Source organism: Schistocerca piceifrons, chromosome 6 (genome assembly GCF_021461385.2).
Source record: "Schistocerca piceifrons isolate TAMUIC-IGC-003096 chromosome 6, iqSchPice1.1, whole genome shotgun sequence".
NCBI classification, from domain to species: domain Eukaryota; kingdom Metazoa; phylum Arthropoda; class Insecta; order Orthoptera; family Acrididae; genus Schistocerca; species Schistocerca piceifrons.
Genome location: NC_060143.1, coordinates 187,405,538 through 187,427,297, shown reverse-complemented (window position 1 = coordinate 187,427,297; position 21,760 = coordinate 187,405,538). Strand labels below are relative to the sequence as shown.

At 52.8% G+C, this 21,760-nt stretch overlaps 1 protein-coding gene, 4 non-coding genes and 3 pseudogenes across 5 annotated transcripts; all 8 read right to left on the bottom strand.

The window, feature by feature from the left end:
- Window positions 1-1,496: 1,496 nt before the first annotated feature.
- Window positions 1,497-1,614, bottom strand: LOC124803675 (annotated as a pseudogene).
- Window positions 1,615-2,623: 1,009 nt separating this feature from the next.
- Window positions 2,624-2,742, bottom strand: LOC124803630. The gene has a single exon (XR_007017225.1). It is a non-coding gene; the product is annotated as a 5S ribosomal RNA (ribosomal RNA).
- Window positions 2,743-3,763: 1,021 nt separating this feature from the next.
- LOC124803602 lies at window positions 3,764-3,882 on the bottom strand. Its single transcript, XR_007017222.1, has one exon. It is a non-coding gene; the product is annotated as a 5S ribosomal RNA (ribosomal RNA).
- A 1,020-nt stretch (window positions 3,883-4,902) lies between these two features.
- On the bottom strand, window positions 4,903-5,021 carry LOC124803486. Its single transcript, XR_007017211.1, has one exon. It is a non-coding gene; the product is annotated as a 5S ribosomal RNA (ribosomal RNA).
- Window positions 5,022-12,401: 7,380 nt separating this feature from the next.
- On the bottom strand, window positions 12,402-12,519 carry LOC124803674 (annotated as a pseudogene).
- A 1,010-nt stretch (window positions 12,520-13,529) lies between these two features.
- Window positions 13,530-13,648, bottom strand: LOC124803619. Its single transcript, XR_007017224.1, has one exon. It is a non-coding gene; the product is annotated as a 5S ribosomal RNA (ribosomal RNA).
- A 5,689-nt stretch (window positions 13,649-19,337) lies between these two features.
- On the bottom strand, window positions 19,338-20,261 carry LOC124803220 (flocculation protein FLO11-like). The gene has a single exon (XM_047264400.1). It carries the CDS (start codon window positions 20,259-20,261, stop codon window positions 19,338-19,340), a length of 924 nt encoding a protein of 307 aa, XP_047120356.1.
- Window positions 20,262-21,083: 822 nt separating this feature from the next.
- LOC124803539 lies at window positions 21,084-21,201 on the bottom strand (annotated as a pseudogene).
- Between the last annotated feature and the right edge of the window lie 559 nt (window positions 21,202-21,760).

Genomic DNA, 21,760 nt, shown 5'->3' with positions numbered 1-21,760 from the left:
ATTGCCGAATCGTCACCAGTAGGCGGCTGACTTAAAACGGTTCGTAAATGTCGAACAGCGACATCACGCTTCTGATCGGCCACGGTGAGGTCGTCAGGCGGCGGATGGCGAGAAGCGCCACGCTGTTGGGGTTGCGATTGCTGTGTCGGACGCCCGGAGCCGGAAGCCGGAGACGGCCGCCGCTCACGGTCTAGGTCCCGACGCGCGGCACGCTGTTGTGAGTCTTGCCGACCAACTCGCGACTGCCGGGAACCGGCGGGCGAACGGTCAACTGGAGACGGACTGCGGTCGGGTCGGGTAAACCCCCTGTCAGAGGAAGGCGACCGACCGACACTACGAGCACGTTGCCTGCTAGAACTGCGAGACGGAAATTCATCACGCCGCGGTTTCGGAGCCGCAAAAAATTCCTGCGACTCCACGGCAGCAGAGCTAACAGTAGCACTGGCAGCCACGTCAACCGAGGCAGTCAACGTATCAGAAATTTCCGGTACCGTAACAGGCTGGGAAACAGGTTCCGACACGACAGCAGTCGCCGACGCGGGCGTGCGGTCGGACACAGACGCAAGTGAAACAAGTGGTAAAGACAAATTTTCGTCAGCCTGCACGGTAGCCGTAGCAGGCGCGGAAACAGCAGACACAGAAGCAAGGTCACAATCGGGAGTGGACACATCCATAGCAACCGCGGCGTCAGCTAGGTTAGCATCGGCCACGCGGCGCGCGGGTGCGGGGGGGGCTGTACCTAAGACCGTAGCAGCGACAGAGGCAAAGCTGGCCCCGCGCAAACCGTCGTCAATCGGTAATTGAGCAGGCCGTTTACGTTTAGGACAATCTTGCCGGTAATGACCAACGCCACTACAAAATGAACAAGTTTGAGGCTGTCCACTATAAGTCACAAACGCACGGTGGCCGTTGACCAAAATAAATGACGGAATGTGCTGTCTGACAACCATTTTCACACTCCTCACACCGTTTTCGACTTGAAACAAATAGGCGGAGGACCACTTTTCCTTAATCACTGACAAAACGGTACCGTACGGCCGCAAATAACGTGAAATGGTATCATTACGTATTTCAAAGGGCAGGTTAAAGATACGAATTTGCCTAACTCCGAAGCCGGCGTGCGACACACTCACATTACTAATTTTACCGTCAAGATGTCGAAATTTACGCACACCGTCATTGACAGACACAACAGTATCACACATGTCAGGAGATCTCAATTTTAAAAACACTGAATTAAGGAACGTATCAAACTGTATGCCAAGAACGTCATCATGCCGTAACATCAAGTCCTCTAATATCCAACGGTGAATCTCAAAGGCCGAAGGTTTATCAACTGAACGATCAAATTCACATTGGACGTTATTCTGCCTTTCCTCACTATCATCGTAAATCATTTCCATTACTTACAGTCAGGTAGAAATACAGCCACAAGGCAGAAGAAGCAGACGACACGCGAGGCGCCGCCGGCCCAGTCGCACGAGGTAAACACTGCTCGCTCGGCACCGAGGTGTTGCCAGGCGGGCAGCCAGCCAAGTACTAACCGGGCCCGATGTTGCTTAACTTCGGTGATCGGACGAGAACCTGTGTATTCAACATGGTATGGCCGTTGGCGCCCTTGTACTGTAGCCGCACGACAGAAGACGCCTCTGCCTCTTCTCCCAACACACACAATCGCAGTTTTCGGTGACACATTTGACGCAGAGCACGTCCTTCCGCAACAGCTGGAGCCTCGAAGGCGGCGCCGAGTGCGCGTCCGGCGTCTCAGAGGCGTCTGCCGAACTGGCGGGCGCGCCGCGCCGCCACTTGCGTGAGACACGCGGCTGCTCGGTGCGCCGCCCGTCATTCGTTTCGCTTGGTGCGTGCGGCGTCCGACACCCGCGGGCGACGCATCTTGTTCCCGTTATCCGGCGGGGGGCTGTGCGGGGTGCAGCAGTGTCCCGCTGGAGGGCGCCCCTTGCGTGATCTGTGCAGTGCATTCGCACCTCTCCCCTTCCGTCCCGACTTGTCCCGACTTTGCTCGACTGCCGCTCGGGTCGTGGCCCATATGACAGCACAAGCACGAGAAACATCTGCGAGACGGCCGTGGGCCTAACGGGCGTGTCCGAGACGCCGTTTGCGGCCAGTAGACCTGTGCAAAGGTGCGAAAACAGGGACACAAGGCACAGGAGGGTCGCCAAAGCATCCATCTCTTCTAGCGACGAAGGATGCATTTTTGTTTACAAGTTTGCAGTCGTACGCTGCTACAAAACAATAAGCCCTGACGTATCTCAGAACATATCTGTCGGTTCATACCGTTTTGTTATCTTCAGGCACTTTTAAGAAATCTTCCTTGGCACATTCTTCTTCCAACTGAGGCCATTCATATCGTATGTTATGTTTATTACAGTCATTTATTTTCATTTTTTTTTTTTTTTTCTTTTGTGGAGTTTTGCACTGCTACGAAACAGTAGGTGGCCCCGACTCATTTCAGATCACATCTGTCGATTCGTAGTGTTTCGTTATTTTCAAGGCATTCCTAGCACGTTGAAAATGCTTAAGGAAGCACGTTTGTCGCAAAAGAAAGGTAGTATGAAAAGAGGGCTGGCAGGGATAGCGGCGTAGAAAGGAGAAAATGAAGGGGAGCCAACAGCACCCGGTGTTCCCAGGCGGTCACCCATCCAAGTACTAACCGGGCCCGATGTTGCTTAACTTCGGTGATCGGACGAGAACCTGTGTATTCAACATGGTATGGCCGTTGGCGCCCTTATACTGTAGCCGCACGACAGAAGACGCCTCTGCCTCTTCTCCCAACACACACAATCGCAGTTTTCGGTGACACATTTGACGCAGAGCACGTCCTTCCGCAACAGCTGGAGCCTCGAAGGCGGCGCCGAGTGCGCGTCCGGCGTCTCAGAGGCGTCTGCCGAACTGGCGGGCGCGCCGCGCCGCCACTTGCGTGAGACACGCGGCTGCTCGGTGCGCCGCCCGTCATTCGTTTCGCTTGGTGCGTGCGGCGTCCGACACCCGCGGGCGACGCATCTTGTTCCCGTTATCCGGCGGGGGGCTGTGCGGGGTGCAGCAGTGTCCCGCTGGAGGGCGCCCCTTGCGTGATCTGTGCAGTGCATTCGCACCTCTCCCCTTCCGTCCCGACTTGTCCCGACTTTGCTCGACTGCCGCTCGCTGCCGCTCGGGTCGTGGCCCATATGACAGCACAAGCACGAGAAACATCTGCGAGACGGCCGTGGGCCTAACGGGCGTGTCCGAGACGCCGTTTGCGGCCAGTAGACCTGTGCAAAGGTGCGAAAACAGGGACACAAGGCACAGGAGGGTCGCCAAAGCATCCATCTCTTCTAGCGACGAAGGATGCATTTTTGTTTACAAGTTTGCAGTCGTACGCTGCTACAAAACAATAAGCCCTGACGTATCTCAGAACATATCTGTCGGTTCATACCGTTTTGTTATCTTCAGGCACTTTTAAGAAATCTTCCTTGGCACATTCTTCTTCCAACTGAGGCCATTCATATCGTATGTTATGTTTATTACAGTCATTTATTTTCATTTTTTTTTTTTTTTTTTCTTTTGTGGAGTTTTGCACTGCTACGAAACAGTAGGTGGCCCCGACTCATTTCAGATCACATCTGTCGATTCGTAGTGTTTCGTTATTTTCAAGGCATTCCTAGCACGTTGAAAATGCTTAAGGAAGCACGTTTGTCGCAAAAGAAAGGTAGTATGAAAAGAGGGCTGGCAGGGATAGCGGCGTAGAAAGGAGAAAATGAAGGGGAGCCAACAGCACCCGGTGTTCCCAGGCGGTCACCCATCCAAGTACTAACCGGGCCCGATGTTGCTTAACTTCGGTGATCGGACGAGAACCGGTGTATTCAACATGGTATGGCCGTTGGCGCCCTTATACTGTAGCCGCACGACAGAAGACGCCTCTGCCTCTTCTCCCAACACACACAATCGCAGTTTTCGGTGACACATTTGACGCAGAGCACGTCCTTCCGCAACAGCTGGAGCCTCGAAGGCGGCGCCGAGTGCGCGTCCGGCGTCTCAGAGGCGTCTGCCGAACTGGCGGGCGCGCCGCGCCGCCACTTGCGTGAGACACGCGGCTGCTCGGTGCGCCGCCCGTCATTCGTTTCGCTTGGTGCGTGCGGCGTCCGACACCCGCGGGCGACGCATCTTGTTCCCGTTATCCGGCGGGGGGCTGTGCGGGGTGCAGCAGTGTCCCGCTGGAGGGCGCCCCTTGCGTGATCTGTGCAGTGCATTCGCACCTCTCCCCTTCCGTCCCGACTTGTCCCGACTTTGCTCGACTGCCGCTCGCTGCCGCTCGGGTCGTGGCCCATATGACAGCACAAGCACGAGAAACATCTGCGAGACGGCCGTGGGCCTAACGGGCGTGTCCGAGACGCCGTTTGCGGCCAGTAGACCTGTGCAAAGGTGCGAAAACAGGGACACAAGGCACAGGAGGGTCGCCAAAGCATCCATCTCTTCTAGCGACGAAGGATGCATTTTTGTTTACAAGTTTGCAGTCGTACGCTGCTACAAAACAATAAGCCCTGACGTATCTCAGAACATATCTGTCGGTTCATACCGTTTTGTTATCTTCAGGCACTTTTAAGAAATCTTCCTTGGCACATTCTTCTTCCAACTGAGGCCATTCATATCGTATGTTATGTTTATTACAGTCATTTATTTTCATTTTTTTTTTTTTTTTTCTTTTGTGGAGTTTTGCACTGCTACGAAACAGTAGGTGGCCCCGACTCATTTCAGATCACATCTGTCGATTCGTAGTGTTTCGTTATTTTCAAGGCATTCCTAGCACGTTGAAAATGCTTAAGGAAGCACGTTTGTCGCAAAAGAAAGGTAGTATGAAAAGAGGGCTGGCAGGGATAGCGGCGTAGAAAGGAGAAAATGAAGGGGAGCCAACAGCACCCGGTGTTCCCAGGCGGTCACCCATCCAAGTACTAACCGGGCCCGATGTTGCTTAACTTCGGTGATCGGACGAGAACCGGTGTATTCAACATGGTATGGCCGTTGGCGCCCTTATACTGTAGCCGCACGACAGAAGACGCCTCTGCCTCTTCTCCCAACACACACAATCGCAGTTTTCGGTGACACATTTGACGCAGAGCACGTCCTTCCGCAACAGCTGGAGCCTCGAAGGCGGCGCCGAGTGCGCGTCCGGCGTCTCAGAGGCGTCTGCCGAACTGGCGGGCGCGCCGCGCCGCCACTTGCGTGAGACACGCGGCTGCTCGGTGCGCCGCCCGTCATTCGTTTCGCTTGGTGCGTGCGGCGTCCGACACCCGCGGGCGACGCATCTTGTTCCCGTTATCCGGCGGGGGGCTGTGCGGGGTGCAGCAGTGTCCCGCTGGAGGGCGCCCCTTGCGTGATCTGTGCAGTGCATTCGCACCTCTCCCCTTCCGTCCCGACTTGTCCCGACTTTGCTCGACTGCCGCTCGCTGCCGCTCGGGTCGTGGCCCATATGACAGCACAAGCACGAGAAACATCTGCGAGACGGCCGTGGGCCTAACGGGCGTGTCCGAGACGCCGTTTGCGGCCAGTAGACCTGTGCAAAGGTGCGAAAACAGGGACACAAGGCACAGGAGGGTCGCCAAAGCATCCATCTCTTCTAGCGACGAAGGATGCATTTTTGTTTACAAGTTTGCAGTCGTACGCTGCTACAAAACAATAAGCCCTGACGTATCTCAGAACATATCTGTCGGTTCATACCGTTTTGTTATCTTCAGGCACTTTTAAGAAATCTTCCTTGGCACATTCTTCTTCCAACTGAGGCCATTCATATCGTATGTTATGTTTATTACAGTCATTTATTTTCATTTTTTTTTTTTTTTTTCTTTTGTGGAGTTTTGCACTGCTACGAAACAGTAGGTGGCCCCGACTCATTTCAGATCACATCTGTCGATTCGTAGTGTTTCGTTATTTTCAAGGCATTCCTAGCACGTTGAAAACGCTTAAGGAAGCACGTTTGTCGCAAAAGAAAGGTAGTATGAAAAGAGGGCTGGCAGGGATAGCGGCGTACAAAGGAGAAAATGAAGGGGAGCCAACAGCACCTTTTTTTTTTTTTTTTTTTTCACCTTTTTTTTTTTTTTTTTTTACAGCACCTTTTTTTTTTTTAACGGGCCTCCCATCTCCCCTTATAGCCCGGCCTTTTCGCTCTCCACAAAAACGCCATCCCTCGGCGAGCTTCTCCAGCTAAAAAGGTGCCGTTGACTTCTGCAAGGGACGCGGGGGAAGGCCCCCCAATGTGCCTTCATCGGCGAGGTGTGCCGGCGTGGGTATGTGCTGTGTGCTTCCAGGACAAGGAACAGAAAAGAACGTGCATCCTCCAATACAAAAAAAGAAATGCAAGGAAGCCGCCGCCCAGACTTCATTACAAATAGGAGAAACAAAATTGGCCCCTGGACGCCGGTGCAGCTTGCCGGGACAGTGATCCACAGCAACGACAACCTGCCAAAGCAACAGGCAGGTGGCATCCGCCAAAAAAGTGAATCCACCGGAAGAGAAATGAAAGTAAATTAAAGTCCGAAGAAAATATGTCCCCACTAACGGTCGACGGATGGTACATGGAGAAGAAAACAACCGTCGACGCACAGCAATAGGAAAAAGTCCCACATTCAGACACACACCGACTGTGATAAATGATCACCGCGACACGGCCCCCTCAGCCGCCGCGAGAAAAGAACAAATAACAAGAAAGAAATAAAGGAGGAACAGAAAGTAAAGCAAACAGAAAAGAACTTTTGACGGACAAAACACCATGCACATAACTGTAGGTCATGTGTACGTTGTCGTTAATGTACGGCCGATTAGAAACACAACTTTACCATGCCATAAAATCATTATCCAAGAGAGGAAGTCCGTTGGTAAGCAAGGGTTCGTCATAACACGCCAACAGGAATATTGGCAGTAGTATCAGACAGGAAAAGTAAAAATGTCAAGATCGGGTATGTAGTCGTATCAGGTAAGTGACAATTTAGTGAATGCATGGGCCAGGGCAACATGCAAAAAATTGGCGAAAGTCGAGGAATAAGCCGGTCGACCAAGGGTCAGATGATGTTCCGCCCACAGGTAAGACAGAAAGTCGACGGCAGTAGTCAATTTCAGGGTGAAAATACAAAAAACCGTGTGTCCCAAAATCCAAAGAGTTGCATTCCGTTTGGTGGCCGGATAAGCCGCACACTGAGGCACGATGGCGTCCAAAGCTGTCACCTGGCGCCTGTCCACTCTGTTGATTAGACGCACCATGTCACACGCAATATCCCAGACATCACGGAATTTCCGACATTCGAATCGGTGTTCGATGGTGTCCTCCTCAGGACACGCATCACAGACTCCCGAAGAAATCAGATCGATTGAGTGCAGCTTAGCATTAGTCGGAAATGTGCGATTGACCACTTTATACCATGTTCCGTGAACATGGGGCGGAATAACGGCGGCGGCAAGGTTCCGCCACACCATCCTCCAGTCGTGCTGAGGTAGCCGATACTCCCATTTATTCCTACTTGGCGATCCCCGAAGAGCGCGCACAACGTCACCGACATTGCACGCACGGACATCACCGAGCACCAGGTAACTGTTATACACATAATACCGGCGGACAAAGTTCAACGTGTACGGAATATGACTGACCGAGACCGGAGCAACCACCGATGGTGGGCGATAGGCATGGAATAAAGCAGCCGTCGGACTGCACGGCCCCTTGTCAAGCACCACGGTAGTCCGCTTCACGAAGAGTGCCGCACATTTGTTGCGAAAATCAACGAAACCCAGCCCCCCCTCCGTCAGACTCAAGGTGCAGGTGGCCAGGGAGACTTTAAAGATGTCACCCTTCCACAGCAACCAATAGACCGCCTGTTGAATGGCCCGTTCCAGTTGTTTCGGCACAGGTAGGACTTGTGCTAGATACCATGCTTTGGCCAAAATCTGCGTGTTGATAAGGGCCACTCGTTGACGGAGCGCCAAGTTCCTAGAGGCATACAGTTTCGCAACGGCCCTGACCTTATACAGCGTGGACCGCCAATTAAGAGCTTCCATACGCTGCGTATTGTCGGTCAGAATGACACCAAGGACAGTCTGCCGTTGCTTGACACAAAACCAGTCGCCGCGAACAGTACGCAGGCGAGGTGTAAGGGGGAGTAAAACAGTTTTCCGAGGATTAACGATAGCCCCCGTTGCCCTCTCAAATCGCTGCAGAACACCATGTAACCTGTCAATGTCCTCTGGCTGATCGAGGAACACGCCGAGGTCGTCGGCATACGCTCTACAGATCAGCTGATCGTCACCTATGCGTATGCCCCGGCATTCCTGGGCGATACAGCGGAGGAGCGGATCCAACGCCAAAGCGAAGAGTGACATAGACAAGGGGCAGCCCTGGCGAACTGATCGGCTAATAGGTATAACACGACTGGGAGTTCCGTTTATTACAACCCGTGACGTGGCATTCCTTAAAATATTGTGCACCATCGTCGTCAGTTTAGAACCAAATCCGAAACCGACCAAGACCCGCCGCAGATAGGTGTGACTAATCCGATCGAAAGCGTTTTTGAAGTCGACCAGCATTATCGCAGCCGTCCGGAGCCTGTGACTTTTAACATATCCGATACAATCCCGGTACGCCAGAACAGCATCGAATATGTTACGGTCCCTGACAGCGCAAGTCTGATGTTCACTCACCACCTTTGGCATAACGTTCGTCAACCTGTGCGTGATACACCGCGCTATAATTTTATAGTCGGCGTTCAGCAAGGTTATAGGACGGACATTGTCGAGATTTGGTGTTGCGGCCGATTTCGGAACGAGAGCAATGCGCCCTTCTGAAAATTCCGCAGGAATAGCAACGCCGTTATGGATCTCATTCATAATGGCAATTAAAACATCACTGAAAAGACTGAAAAATTTCAAGTAAAATTCGGCAGGAATTCCGTCCAGTCCAGGGGACCGGCCCCTAGGACTCCGTTTCACAGCTGTAGTTAGGTCATCAAGGGTAAAAGGTTCATTTAAAATGGCTCTATCTTGTCGTGTTAACACACGTGGGACCCTCTGCAAAAAATCGCGCAGCGCCCCGGCGTTGACGTCCACCTCTCGGAAAAGCGTCGCAAAATGCTCGTGAACTTCCCGCTCAATGGCCGCACCATCGGAAGTGGACGTGCCATCTCGCTGGATCCATGTACGGATTGCCAACCGTTCGCGCCGCCGGCGCTCCCTGCTCAGGTGGTAGAGAGAGAGCGGTTCCCCTTCCACGTCACCCACCGGTTGGCTCCGCGCGATAGCCCCAACACCCTTCCGACGAAGATCATCGAGGAGCTTGGCTTTGAACTGATTAAAAACCGGAAGCAACTCAGGTGACGTTGCGACGCGCTGAGCGATATCTTTTAAACAGTCCTGGTAAAAACGTGCCGTCGACCGACGCCAATGCGCCGCATCGCGGCTAAAATCGATTAAAAAACGCCGAATAGCCGGCTTGGCGACCGCCACCCACCACCCGATAGTACTGCCGTCATCGCCTTTACCACGCAAGAGCTTGCGCCACAACGCAGTAAATTGAGACGTTAGACTGGCATCGTCCAAAAGGCTACAGTTAAATTTCCAAATATTGCTGCGCCGAGCAGGGCGCGCACGCGGCAGGAGAAGTTGACACATGTAACCGCAATGGTCAGAAAAAATAACCGGCAACACGTCCGCCTCCCGGACGTGAGCGGCGAGCGGCGAAGACACATAGATCCTGTCTAGTCGACTGTGACCGGTGGCGTAAAAGTGGGTGAAATGCGTCTCGTCCGGATGCAGCACACGCCACGTGTCGCGGAGCCGAAAGCTGTCAACCAACGTACGCAATTCCTGGCACCAGTTAGGACGCGGCTCCTGATCACGACCATCAATCACAGCATTAAAATCACCACCGATCACTAAGTCAGTATGATTACGATGGAGAAGTGGACAGAGATCCTGACCATAAAATTTATTCCGCGCTGGCTTGTCACCGGCATGAGCGTATACATTAACAAAGGCAAAACCATTGACGGTACATGCTATAGCGCGGCCATTTGGCAATATTTCAATATTGCTAACATCAAATTCAGGACGAATTAAGATAGCAGTACCAGTCTGTTCGTCGGACATGATATTATCAACGACAGTAAAATCAGAAGAGTCAAGTAAAAACAACAGAGCCTGACGCGTAACTTCCTGTAAAAATGCCACATGACAACGGGAGTCATGTAAAAAAGTGTGCAAAGCCGACAACTTGTGCGGATTACTCAACTTGTTAACATTGAGAGTTAAAACATTCCACGAACAACGCTCAGGCTCCATACACAATTAAAATATACAAGCACAAAAAACTCCTCAGTTAAAAACAGACAGCAGACATGGACGGAATTTCAGCCACCAAAAGGAGTAAAATGTCCTTCAAAAGGACGGGAGGAATTCCCGGCAACTGGAGGAGGGAACAACAGAGAATAACATTGAGAAATAAGATATGCCACGAACAATGCTCAGGCCCCAGACACAAGTAAAATACACATGCACAAAAGGCTCCTTATGGTAAAAACAGACAGCAACATGGACGGAATTCCGGCCACCAAGGAAGGGTAAAAGGTTCTCTAAAAGACGGGAGTAGTTCCCGTCAACTGGATTAGGGGACAACAAAGAATCCACTAAGTCTCACCGCCTTCCACATCCGCCGCCCACTCAGTGGGGTACACGGGAGTGGGGGCGGGCGCGGTCCCAGAATCTGTGCCACCGGAAGCTACCGACAAAGGAGCAGCAACGGGCATCTCCACGTCGGGAGAAGAAGCCGGCACTCGCTCGGGGGCAGAAGGACAGACACGACGCTGGTGGGTGTCTTCAGCCTTCCGTTTTGTCGGCAATTGCGGCGGCGCTACAGCCAAAGCCGTATCGGCCGGCATTGCCGAATCGTCACCAGTAGGCGGCTGACTTAAAACGGTTCGTAAATGTCGAACAGCGACATCACGCTTCTGATCGGCCACGGTGAGGTCGTCAGGCGGCGGATGGCGAGAAGCGCCACGCTGTTGGGGTTGCGATTGCTGTGTCGGACGCCCGGAGCCGGAAGCCGGAGACGGCCGCCGCTCACGGTCTAGGTCCCGACGCGCGGCACGCTGTTGTGAGTCTTGCCGACCAACTCGCGACTGCCGGGAACCGGCGGGCGAACGGTCAACTGGAGACGGACTGCGGTCGGGTCGGGTAAACCCCCTGTCAGAGGAAGGCGACCGACCGACACTACGAGCACGTTGCCTGCTAGAACTGCGAGACGGAAATTCATCACGCCGCGGTTTCGGAGCCGCAAAAAATTCCTGCGACTCCACGGCAGCAGAGCTAACAGTAGCACTGGCAGCCACGTCAACCGAGGCAGTCAACGTATCAGAAATTTCCGGTACCGTAACAGGCTGGGAAACAGGTTCCGACACGACAGCAGTCGCCGACGCGGGCGTGCGGTCGGACACAGACGCAAGTGAAACAAGTGGTAAAGACAAATTTTCGTCAGCCTGCACGGTAGCCGTAGCAGGCGCGGAAACAGCAGACACAGAAGCAAGGTCACAATCGGGAGTGGACACATCCATAGCAACCGCGGCGTCAGCTAGGTTAGCATCGGCCACGCGGCGCGCGGGTGCGGGGGGGGCTGTACCTAAGACCGTAGCAGCGACAGAGGCAAAGCTGGCCCCGCGCAAACCGTCGTCAATCGGTAATTGAGCAGGCCGTTTACGTTTAGGACAATCTTGCCGGTAATGACCAACGCCACTACAAAATGAACAAGTTTGAGGCTGTCCACTATAAGTCACAAACGCACGGTGGCCGTTGACCAAAATAAATGACGGAATGTGCTGTCTGACAACCATTTTCACACTCCTCACACCGTTTTCGACTTGAAACAAATAGGCGGAGGACCACTTTTCCTTAATCACTGACAAAACGGTACCGTACGGCCGCAAATAACGTGAAATGGTATCATTACGTATTTCAAAGGGCAGGTTAAAGATACGAATTTGCCTAACTCCGAAGCCGGCGTGCGACACACTCACATTACTAATTTTACCGTCAAGATGTCGAAATTTACGCACACCGTCATTGACAGACACAACAGTATCACACATGTCAGGAGATCTCAATTTTAAAAACACTGAATTAAGGAACGTATCAAACTGTATGCCAAGAACGTCATCATGCCGTAACATCAAGTCCTCTAATATCCAACGGTGAATCTCAAAGGCCGAAGGTTTATCAACTGAACGATCAAATTCACATTGGACGTTATTCTGCCTTTCCTCACTATCATCGTAAATCATTTCCATTACTTACAGTCAGGTAGAAATACAGCCACAAGGCAGAAGAAGCAGACGACACGCGAGGCGCCGCCGGCCCAGTCGCACGAGGTAAACACTGCTCGCTCGGCACCGAGGTGTTGCCAGGCGGGCAGCCAGCCAAGTACTAACCGGGCCCGATGTTGCTTAACTTCGGTGATCGGACGAGAACCTGTGTATTCAACATGGTATGGCCGTTGGCGCCCTTGTACTGTAGCCGCACGACAGAAGACGCCTCTGCCTCTTCTCCCAACACACACAATCGCAGTTTTCGGTGACACATTTGACGCAGAGCACGTCCTTCCGCAACAGCTGGAGCCTCGAAGGCGGCGCCGAGTGCGCGTCCGGCGTCTCAGAGGCGTCTGCCGAACTGGCGGGCGCGCCGCGCCGCCACTTGCGTGAGACACGCGGCTGCTCGGTGCGCCGCCCGTCATTCGTTTCGCTTGGTGCGTGCGGCGTCCGACACCCGCGGGCGACGCATCTTGTTCCCGTTATCCGGCGGGGGGCTGTGCGGGGTGCAGCAGTGTCCCGCTGGAGGGCGCCCCTTGCGTGATCTGTGCAGTGCATTCGCACCTCTCCCCTTCCGTCCCGACTTGTCCCGACTTTGCTCGACTGCCGCTCGGGTCGTGGCCCATATGACAGCACAAGCACGAGAAACATCTGCGAGACGGCCGTGGGCCTAACGGGCGTGTCCGAGACGCCGTTTGCGGCCAGTAGACCTGTGCAAAGGTGCGAAAACAGGGACACAAGGCACAGGAGGGTCGCCAAAGCATCCATCTCTTCTAGCGACGAAGGATGCATTTTTGTTTACAAGTTTGCAGTCGTACGCTGCTACAAAACAATAAGCCCTGACGTATCTCAGAACATATCTGTCGGTTCATACCGTTTTGTTATCTTCAGGCACTTTTAAGAAATCTTCCTTGGCACATTCTTCTTCCAACTGAGGCCATTCATATCGTATGTTATGTTTATTACAGTCATTTATTTTCATTTTTTTTTTTTTTTTTCTTTTGTGGAGTTTTGCACTGCTACGAAACAGTAGGTGGCCCCGACTCATTTCAGATCACATCTGTCGATTCGTAGTGTTTCGTTATTTTCAAGGCATTCCTAGCACGTTGAAAATGCTTAAGGAAGCACGTTTGTCGCAAAAGAAAGGTAGTATGAAAAGAGGGCTGGCAGGGATAGCGGCGTAGAAAGGAGAAAATGAAGGGGAGCCAACAGCACCCGGTGTTCCCAGGCGGTCACCCATCCAAGTACTAACCGGGCCCGATGTTGCTTAACTTCGGTGATCGGACGAGAACCTGTGTATTCAACATGGTATGGCCGTTGGCGCCCTTATACTGTAGCCGCACGACAGAAGACGCCTCTGCCTCTTCTCCCAACACACACAATCGCAGTTTTCGGTGACACATTTGACGCAGAGCACGTCCTTCCGCAACAGCTGGAGCCTCGAAGGCGGCGCCAAGTGCGCGTCCGGCGTCTCAGAGGCGTCTGCCGAACTGGCGGGCGCGCCGCGCCGCCACTTGCGTGAGACACGCGGCTGCTCGGTGCGCCGCCCGTCATTCGTTTCGCTTGGTGCGTGCGGCGTCCGACACCCGCGGGCGACGCATCTTGTTCCCGTTATCCGGCGGGGGGCTGTGCGGGGTGCAGCAGTGTCCCGCTGGAGGGCGCCCCTTGCGTGATCTGTGCAGTGCATTCGCACCTCTCCCCTTCCGTCCCGACTTGTCCCGACTTTGCTCGACTGCCGCTCGCTGCCGCTCGGGTCGTGGCCCATATGACAGCACAAGCACGAGAAACATCTGCGAGACGGCCGTGGGCCTAACGGGCGTGTCCGAGACGCCGTTTGCGGCCAGTAGACCTGTGCAAAGGTGCGAAAACAGGGACACAAGGCACAGGAGGGTCGCCAAAGCATCCATCTCTTCTAGCGACGAAGGATGCATTTTTGTTTACAAGTTTGCAGTCGTACGCTGCTACAAAACAATAAGCCCTGACGTATCTCAGAACATATCTGTCGGTTCATACCGTTTTGTTATCTTCAGGCACTTTTAAGAAATCTTCCTTGGCACATTCTTCTTCCAACTGAGGCCATTCATATCGTATGTTATGTTTATTACAGTCATTTATTTTCATTTTTTTTTTTTTTTTTTCTTTTGTGGAGTTTTGCACTGCTACGAAACAGTAGGTGGCCCCGACTCATTTCAGATCACATCTGTCGATTCGTAGTGTTTCGTTATTTTCAAGGCATTCCTAGCACGTTGAAAATGCTTAAGGAAGCACGTTTGTCGCAAAAGAAAGGTAGTATGAAAAGAGGGCTGGCAGGGATAGCGGCGTAGAAAGGAGAAAATGAAGGGGAGCCAACAGCACCTTTTTTTTTTTTTTTTTTCACCTTTTTTTTTTTTTTTTTTTTTTCTTTGTCACACCTGAAAGTTAGTATGAAAAAGAGGGCTGGCAGGTGTAGCGACGCAAAAATTAAAAAATGAGATAGAGCCAACAGCACCTTTTTTTTTTTTTTTTTTTCGCTCTCCACAAAAACGCCATCCCTCGGCGAGCTTCTCCAGCTAAAAAGGTGCCGTTGACTTCTGCAAGGGACGCGGGGGAAGGCCCCCCAATGTGCCTTCATCGGCGAGGTGTGCCGGCGTGGGTATGTGCTGTGTGCTTCCAGGACAAGGAACAGAAAAGAACGTGCATCCTCCAATACAAAAAAAGAAATGCAAGGAAGCCGCCACCCAGACTTCATTACAAATAGGAGAAACAAAATTGGCCTCTGGACGCCGGTGCAGCTTGCCGGGACAGTGATCCACAGCAACGACAACCTGCCAAAGCAACAGGCAGGTGGCATCCGCCAAAAAAGTGAATCCACCGGAAGAGAAATGAAAGTAAATTAAAGTCCGAAAAAAATATGTCCCCACTAACGGTCGACGGATGGTACATGGAGAAGAAAACAACCGTCAACGCACAGCAATAGGAAAAAGTCCCACATTCAGACACACACCGACTGTGATAAATGATCACCGCGACACGGCCCCCTCAGCCGCCGCGAGAAAAGAACAAATAACAAGAAAGAAATAAAGGAGGAACAGAAAGTAAAGCAAACAGAAAAGAACTTTTGACGGACAAAACACCATGCACATAACTGTAGGTCATGTGTACGTTGTCGTTAATGTACGGCCGATTAGAAACACAACTTTACCATGCCATAAAACCATTATCCAAGAGAGGAAGTCCGTTGGTAAGCAAGGGTTCGTCATAACACGCCAACAGGAATATTGGCAGTAGTATCAGACAGGAAAAGTAAAAATGTCAAGATCGGGTATGTAGTCGTATCAGGTAAGTGACAATTTAGTGAATGCATGGGCCAGGGCAACAAGCAAAAAATTGGCGAAAGTCGAGGAATAAGCCGGTCGACCAAGGGTCAAACGATGTTCCGCCCACAGGTAAGACAGAAAGTCGACGGCAGTAGTCAATTTCAGGGTGAAAATACAAAAAACCGTGTGTCCCAAAATCCAAAGAGTTGCATTCCGTTTGGTGGCCGGATAAGCCGCACACTGAGGCACGATGGCGTCCAAAGCTGTCACCTGGCGCCTGTCCACTCTGTTGATTAGACGCACCATGTCACACGCAATATCCCAGACATAACGGAATTTCCGACATTCGAATCGGTGTTCGATGGTGTCCTCCTCAGGACACGCATCACAGACTCCCGAAGAAATCAGATCGATTGAGTGCAGCTTAGCATTAGTCGGAAATGTGCGATTGACCACTTTATACCATGTTCCGTGAACATGGGGCGGAATAACGGCGGCGGCAAGGTTCCGCCACACCATCCTCCAGTCGTGCTGAGGTAGCCGATACTCCCATTTATTCCTACTTGGCGATCCCCGAAGAGCGCGCACAACGTCACCGACATTGCACGCACGGACATCACCGAGCACCAGGTAACTGTTATACACATAATACCGGCGGACAAAGTTCAACGTGTACGGAATATGACTGACCGAGACCGGAGCAACCACCGATGGTGGGCGATAGGCATGGAATAAAGCAGCCGTCGGACTGCACGGCCCCTTGTCAAGCACCACGGTAGTCCGCTTCACGAAGAGTGCCGCACATTTGTTGCGAAAATCAACGAAACCCAGCCCCCCCTCCGTCAGACTCAAGGTGCAGGTGGCCAGGGAGACTTTAAAGATGTCACCCTTCCACAGCAACCAATAGACCGCCTGTTGAATGGCCCGTTCCAGTTGTTTCGGCACAGGTAGGACTTGTGCTAGATACCACGCTTTGGCCAAAATCTGCGTGTTGATAAGGGCCACTCGTTGACGGAGCGCCAAGTTCCTAGAGGCATACAGTTTCGCAACGGCCCTGACCTTATACAGCGTGGACCGCCAATTAAGAGCTTCCATACGCTGCGTATTGTCGGTCAGAATGACACCAAGGACAGTCTGCCGTTGCTTGACACAAAACCAGTCGCCGCGAACAGTACGCAGGCGAGGTGTAAGGGGGAGTAAAACAGTTTTCCGAGGATTAACGATAGCCCCCGTTGCCCTCTCAAATCGCTGCAGAACACCATGTAACCTGTCAATGTCCTCTGGCTGATCGAGGAACACGCCGAGGTCGTCGGCATACGCTCTACAGATCAGCTGATCGTCACCTATGCGTATGCCCCGGCATTCCTGGGCGATACAGCGGAGGAGCGGATCCAACGCCAAAGCGAAGAGTGACATAGACAAGGGGCAGCCCTGGCGAACTGATCGGCTAATAGGTATAACACGACTGGGAGTTCCGTTTATTACAACCCGTGACGTGGCATTCCTTAAAATATTGTGCACCATCGTCGTCAGTTTAGAACCAAATCCGAAACCGACCAAGACCCGCCGCAGATAGGTGTGACTAATCCGATCGAAAGCGTTTTTGAAGTCGACCAGCATTATCGCAGCCGTCCGGAGCCTGTGACTTTTAACATATCCGATACAATCCCGGTACGCCAGAACAGCATCGAATATGTTACGGTCCCTGACAGCGCAAGTCTGATGTTCACTCACCACCTTTGGCATAACGTTCGTCAACCTGTGCGTGATACACCGCGCTATAATTTTATAGTCGGCGTTCAGCAAGGTTATAGGACGGACATTGTCGAGATTTGGTGTTGCGGCCGATTTCGGAACGAGAGCAATGCGCCCTTCTGAAAATTCCGCAGGAATAGCAACGCCGTTATGGATCTCATTCATAATGGCAATTAAAACATCACTGAAAAGACTGAAAAATTTCAAGTAAAATTCGGCAGGAATTCCGTCCAGTCCAGGGGACCGGCCCCTAGGACTCCGTTTCACAGCTGTAGTTAGGTCATCAAGGGTAAAAGGTTCATTTAAAATGGCTCTATCTTGTCGTGTTAACACACGTGGGACCCTCTGCAAAAAATCGCGCAGCGCCCCGGCGTTGACGTCCACCTCTCGGAAAAGCGTCGCAAAATGCTCGTGAACTTCCCGCTCAATGGCCGCACCATCGGAAGTGGACGTGCCATCTCGCTGGATCCATTTACGGATTGCCAACCGCTCGCGCCGCCGGCGCTCCCTGCTCAGGTGGTAGAGAGAGAGCGGTTCCCCTTCCACGTCACCCACCGGTTGGCTCCGCGCGATAGCCCCAACACCCTTCCGACGAAGATCATCGAGGAGCTTGGTTTTGAACTGATTAAAAACCGGAAGCAACTCAGGTGACGTTGCGACGCGCTGAGCGATATCCTTTAAACAGTCCTGGTAAAAACGTGCCGTCGACCGACGCCAATGCGCCGCATCGCGGCTAAAATCGATTAAAAAACGCCGAATAGCCGGCTTGGCGACCGCCACCCACCACCCGATAGTACTGCCGTCATCGCCTTTACCACGCAAGAGCTTGCGCCACAACGCAGTAAATTGAGACGTGAGACTGGCATCGTCCAAAAGGCTACAGTTAAATTTCCAAATATTGCTGCGCCGAGTAGGGCGCGCACGCGGCAGGAGAAGTTGACACATGTAACCGCAATGGTCAGAAAAAATAACCGGCAACACGTCCGCCTTCCGGACGTGAGCGGCGAGCGGCGAAGACACATAGATCCTGTCTAATCGACTGTGACCGGTGGCGTAAAAGTGGGTGAAATGCGTCTCGTCCGGATGCAGCACACGCCACGTGTCGCGGAGCCGAAAGCTGTCAACCAACGTACGCAATTCCTGGCACCAGTTAGGACGCGGCTCCTGATCACGACCATCAATCACAGCATTAAAATCACCACCGATCACTAAGTCAGTATGATTACGATGGAGAAGTGGACAGAGATCCTGACCATAAAATTTATTCCGCGCTGGCTTGTCACCGGCATGAGCGTATACATTAACAAAGGCAAAACCATTGACGGTACATGCTATAGCGCGGCCATTTGGCAATATTTCAATATTGCTAACATCAAATTCAGGACGAATTAAGATAGCAGTACCAGTCTGTTCGTCGGACATGATATTATCAACGACAGTAAAATCAGAAGAGTCAAGTAAAAACAACAGAGCCTGACGCGTAACTTCCTGTAAAAATGCCACATGACAGCGGGAGTCATGTAAAAAAGTGTGCAAAGCCGACAACTTGTGCGGATTACTCAACTTGTTAACATTGAGAGTTAAAACATTCCACGAACAACGCTCAGGCTCCATACACAATTAAAATATACAAGCACAAAAAAACTCCTCAGTTAAAAACAGACAGCAGACATTGGACGGAATTTCAGCCACCAAAAGGAGTAAAATGACCTCCAAAACGACGGGAGGAATTCCCGGCAACTGGAGGAGGGAACAACAGAGAATAACATTGAGAAATAAGATATGCCACGAACAATGCTCAGGCCCCAGACACAAGTAAAATACACATGCACAAAAGGCTCCTTATGGTAAAAACAGACAGCAACATGGACGGAATTCCGGCCACCAAGGAAGGGTAAAAGGTTCTCTAAAAGACGGGAGTAGTTCCCGTCAACTGGATTAGGGGACAACAAAGAATCCACTAAGTCTCACCGCCTTCCACATCCGCCGCCCACTCAGTGGGGTACACGGGAGTGGGGGCGGGCGCGGTCCCAGAATCTGTGCCACCGGAAGCTACCGACAAAGGAGCAGCAACGGGCATCTCCACGTCGGGAGAAGAAGCCGGCACTCGCTCGGGGGCAGAAGGACAGACACGACGCTGGTGGGTGTCTTCAGCCTTCCGTTTTGTCGGCAATTGCGGCGGCGCTACAGCCAAAGCCGTATCGGCCGGCATTGCCGAATCGTCACCAGTAGGCGGCTGACTTAAAACGGTTCGTAAATGTCGAACAGCGACATCACGCTTCTGATCGGCCACGGTGAGGTCGTCAGGCGGCGGATGGCGAGAAGCGGCACGCTGTTGGGGTCGCGATTGCTGTGTCGGACGCCCGGAGCCGGAAGCCGGAGACGGCCGCCGCTCACGGTCTAGGTCCCGACGCGCGGCACGCTGTTGTGAGTCTTGCCGACCAACTCGCGACTGCCGGGAACCGGCGGGCGAACGGTCAACTGGAGACGGACTGCGGTCGGGTCGGGTAAACCCCCTGTCAGAGGAAGGCGACCGACCGACACTACGAGCACGTTGCCTGCTAGAGCTGCGAGACGGAAATTCATCACGCCGCGGTTTCGGAGCCGCAAAAAATTCCTGCGACTCCACGGCAGCAGAGCTAACAGTAGCACTGGCAGCCACGTCAACCGAGGCAGTCAACGTATCAGAAATTTCCGGTACCGTAACAGGCTGGGAAACAGGTTCCGACACGACAGCAGTCGCCGACGCGGGCGTGCGGTCGGACACAGACGCAAGTGAAACAAGTGGTAAAGACAAATTTTCGTCAGCCTGCACGGTAGCCGTAGCAGGCGCGGAAACAGCAGACACAGAAGCAAGGTCACAATCGGGAGTGGACACATCCATAGCAACCGCGGCGTCAGCTAGGTTAGCATCGGCCACGCGGCGCGCGGGTGCGGGGGGGGCTGTACCTAAGACCGTAGCAGCGACAGAGGCAAAGCTGGCCCCGCGCAAACCGTCGTCAATCGGTAATTGAGCAGGCCGTTTACGTTTAGGACAATCTTGCCGGTAATGACCAACGCCACTACAAAATGAACAAGTTTGAGGCTGTCCACTATAAGTCACAAACGCACGGTGGCCGTTGACCAAAATAAATGACGGAATGTGCTGTCTGACAACCATTTTCACACTCCTCACACCGTTTTCGACTTGAAACAAATAGGCGGAGGACCACTTTTCCTTAATCACTGACAAAACGGTACCGTACGGCCGCAAATAACGTGAAATGGTATCATTACGTATTTCAAAGGGCAGGTTAAAGATACGAATTTGCCTAACGCCGAAGCCGGCGTGCGACACAGTCACATTACTAATTTTACCGTCAAGATGTCGAAATTTACGCACACCGTCATTGACAGACACAACAGTATCACACATGTCAGGAGATCTCAATTTTAAAAACACTGAATTAAGGAACGTATCAAACTGTATGCCAAGAACGTCATCATGCCGTAACATCAAGTCCTCTAATATCCAACGGTGAATCTCAAAGGCCGAAGGTTTATCAACTGAACGATCAAATTCACATTGGACGTTATTCTGCCTTTCCTCACTATCATCGTAAATCATTTCCATTACTTACAGTCAGGTAGAAATACAGCCACAAGGCAGAAGAAGCAGACGACACGCGAGGCGCCGCCGGCCCAGTCGCACGAGGTAAACACTGCTCGCTCGGCACCGAGGTGTTGCCAGGCGGGCAGCCAGCCAAGTACTAACCGGGCCCGATGTTGCTTAACTTCGGTGATCGGACGAGAACCGGTGTATTCAACATGGTATGGCCGTTGGCGCCCTTATACTGTAGCCGCACGACAGAAGACGCCTCTGCCTCTTCTCCCAACACACACAATCGCAGTTTTCGGTGACACATTTGACGCAGAGCACGTCCTTCCGCAACAGCTGGAGCCTCGAAGGCGGCGCCGAGTGCGCGTCCGGCGTCTCAGAGGCGTCTGCCGGACTGGCGGGCGCGCCGCGCCGCCACTTGCGTGAGACACGCGGCTGCTCGGTGCGCCGCCCGTCATTCGTTTCGCTTGGTGCGTGCGGCGCGGGCGACGCATCTTGTTCCCGTTATCCGGCGGGTGGCTGTGCGGGGTGTAGCAGTGTCCTGCTGGAGGGCGCCCCCGGCAGCTTCCTCACCTGACACACGCCGCGCGGCTCGCGTCCAGGTATTTGCGTGATCTGTGCAGTGCATTCGCACCTCTCCCCTTCCGTCCCGACTTGTCCCGACTTTGCTCGACTGCCGCTCGGGTCGTGGCCCATATGACAGCACAAGCACGAGAAACATCTGCGAGACGGCCGTGGGCCTAACGGGCGTGTCCGAGACGCCGTTTGCGGCCAGTAGACCTGTG

Coding starts and splice junctions, on each gene's coding strand:
- LOC124803220 (XM_047264400.1), bottom strand. CDS start 20,261: ATGGATGTGTCCACTCCCGATTGTGACCTTGCTTCTGTGTCTGCTGTT.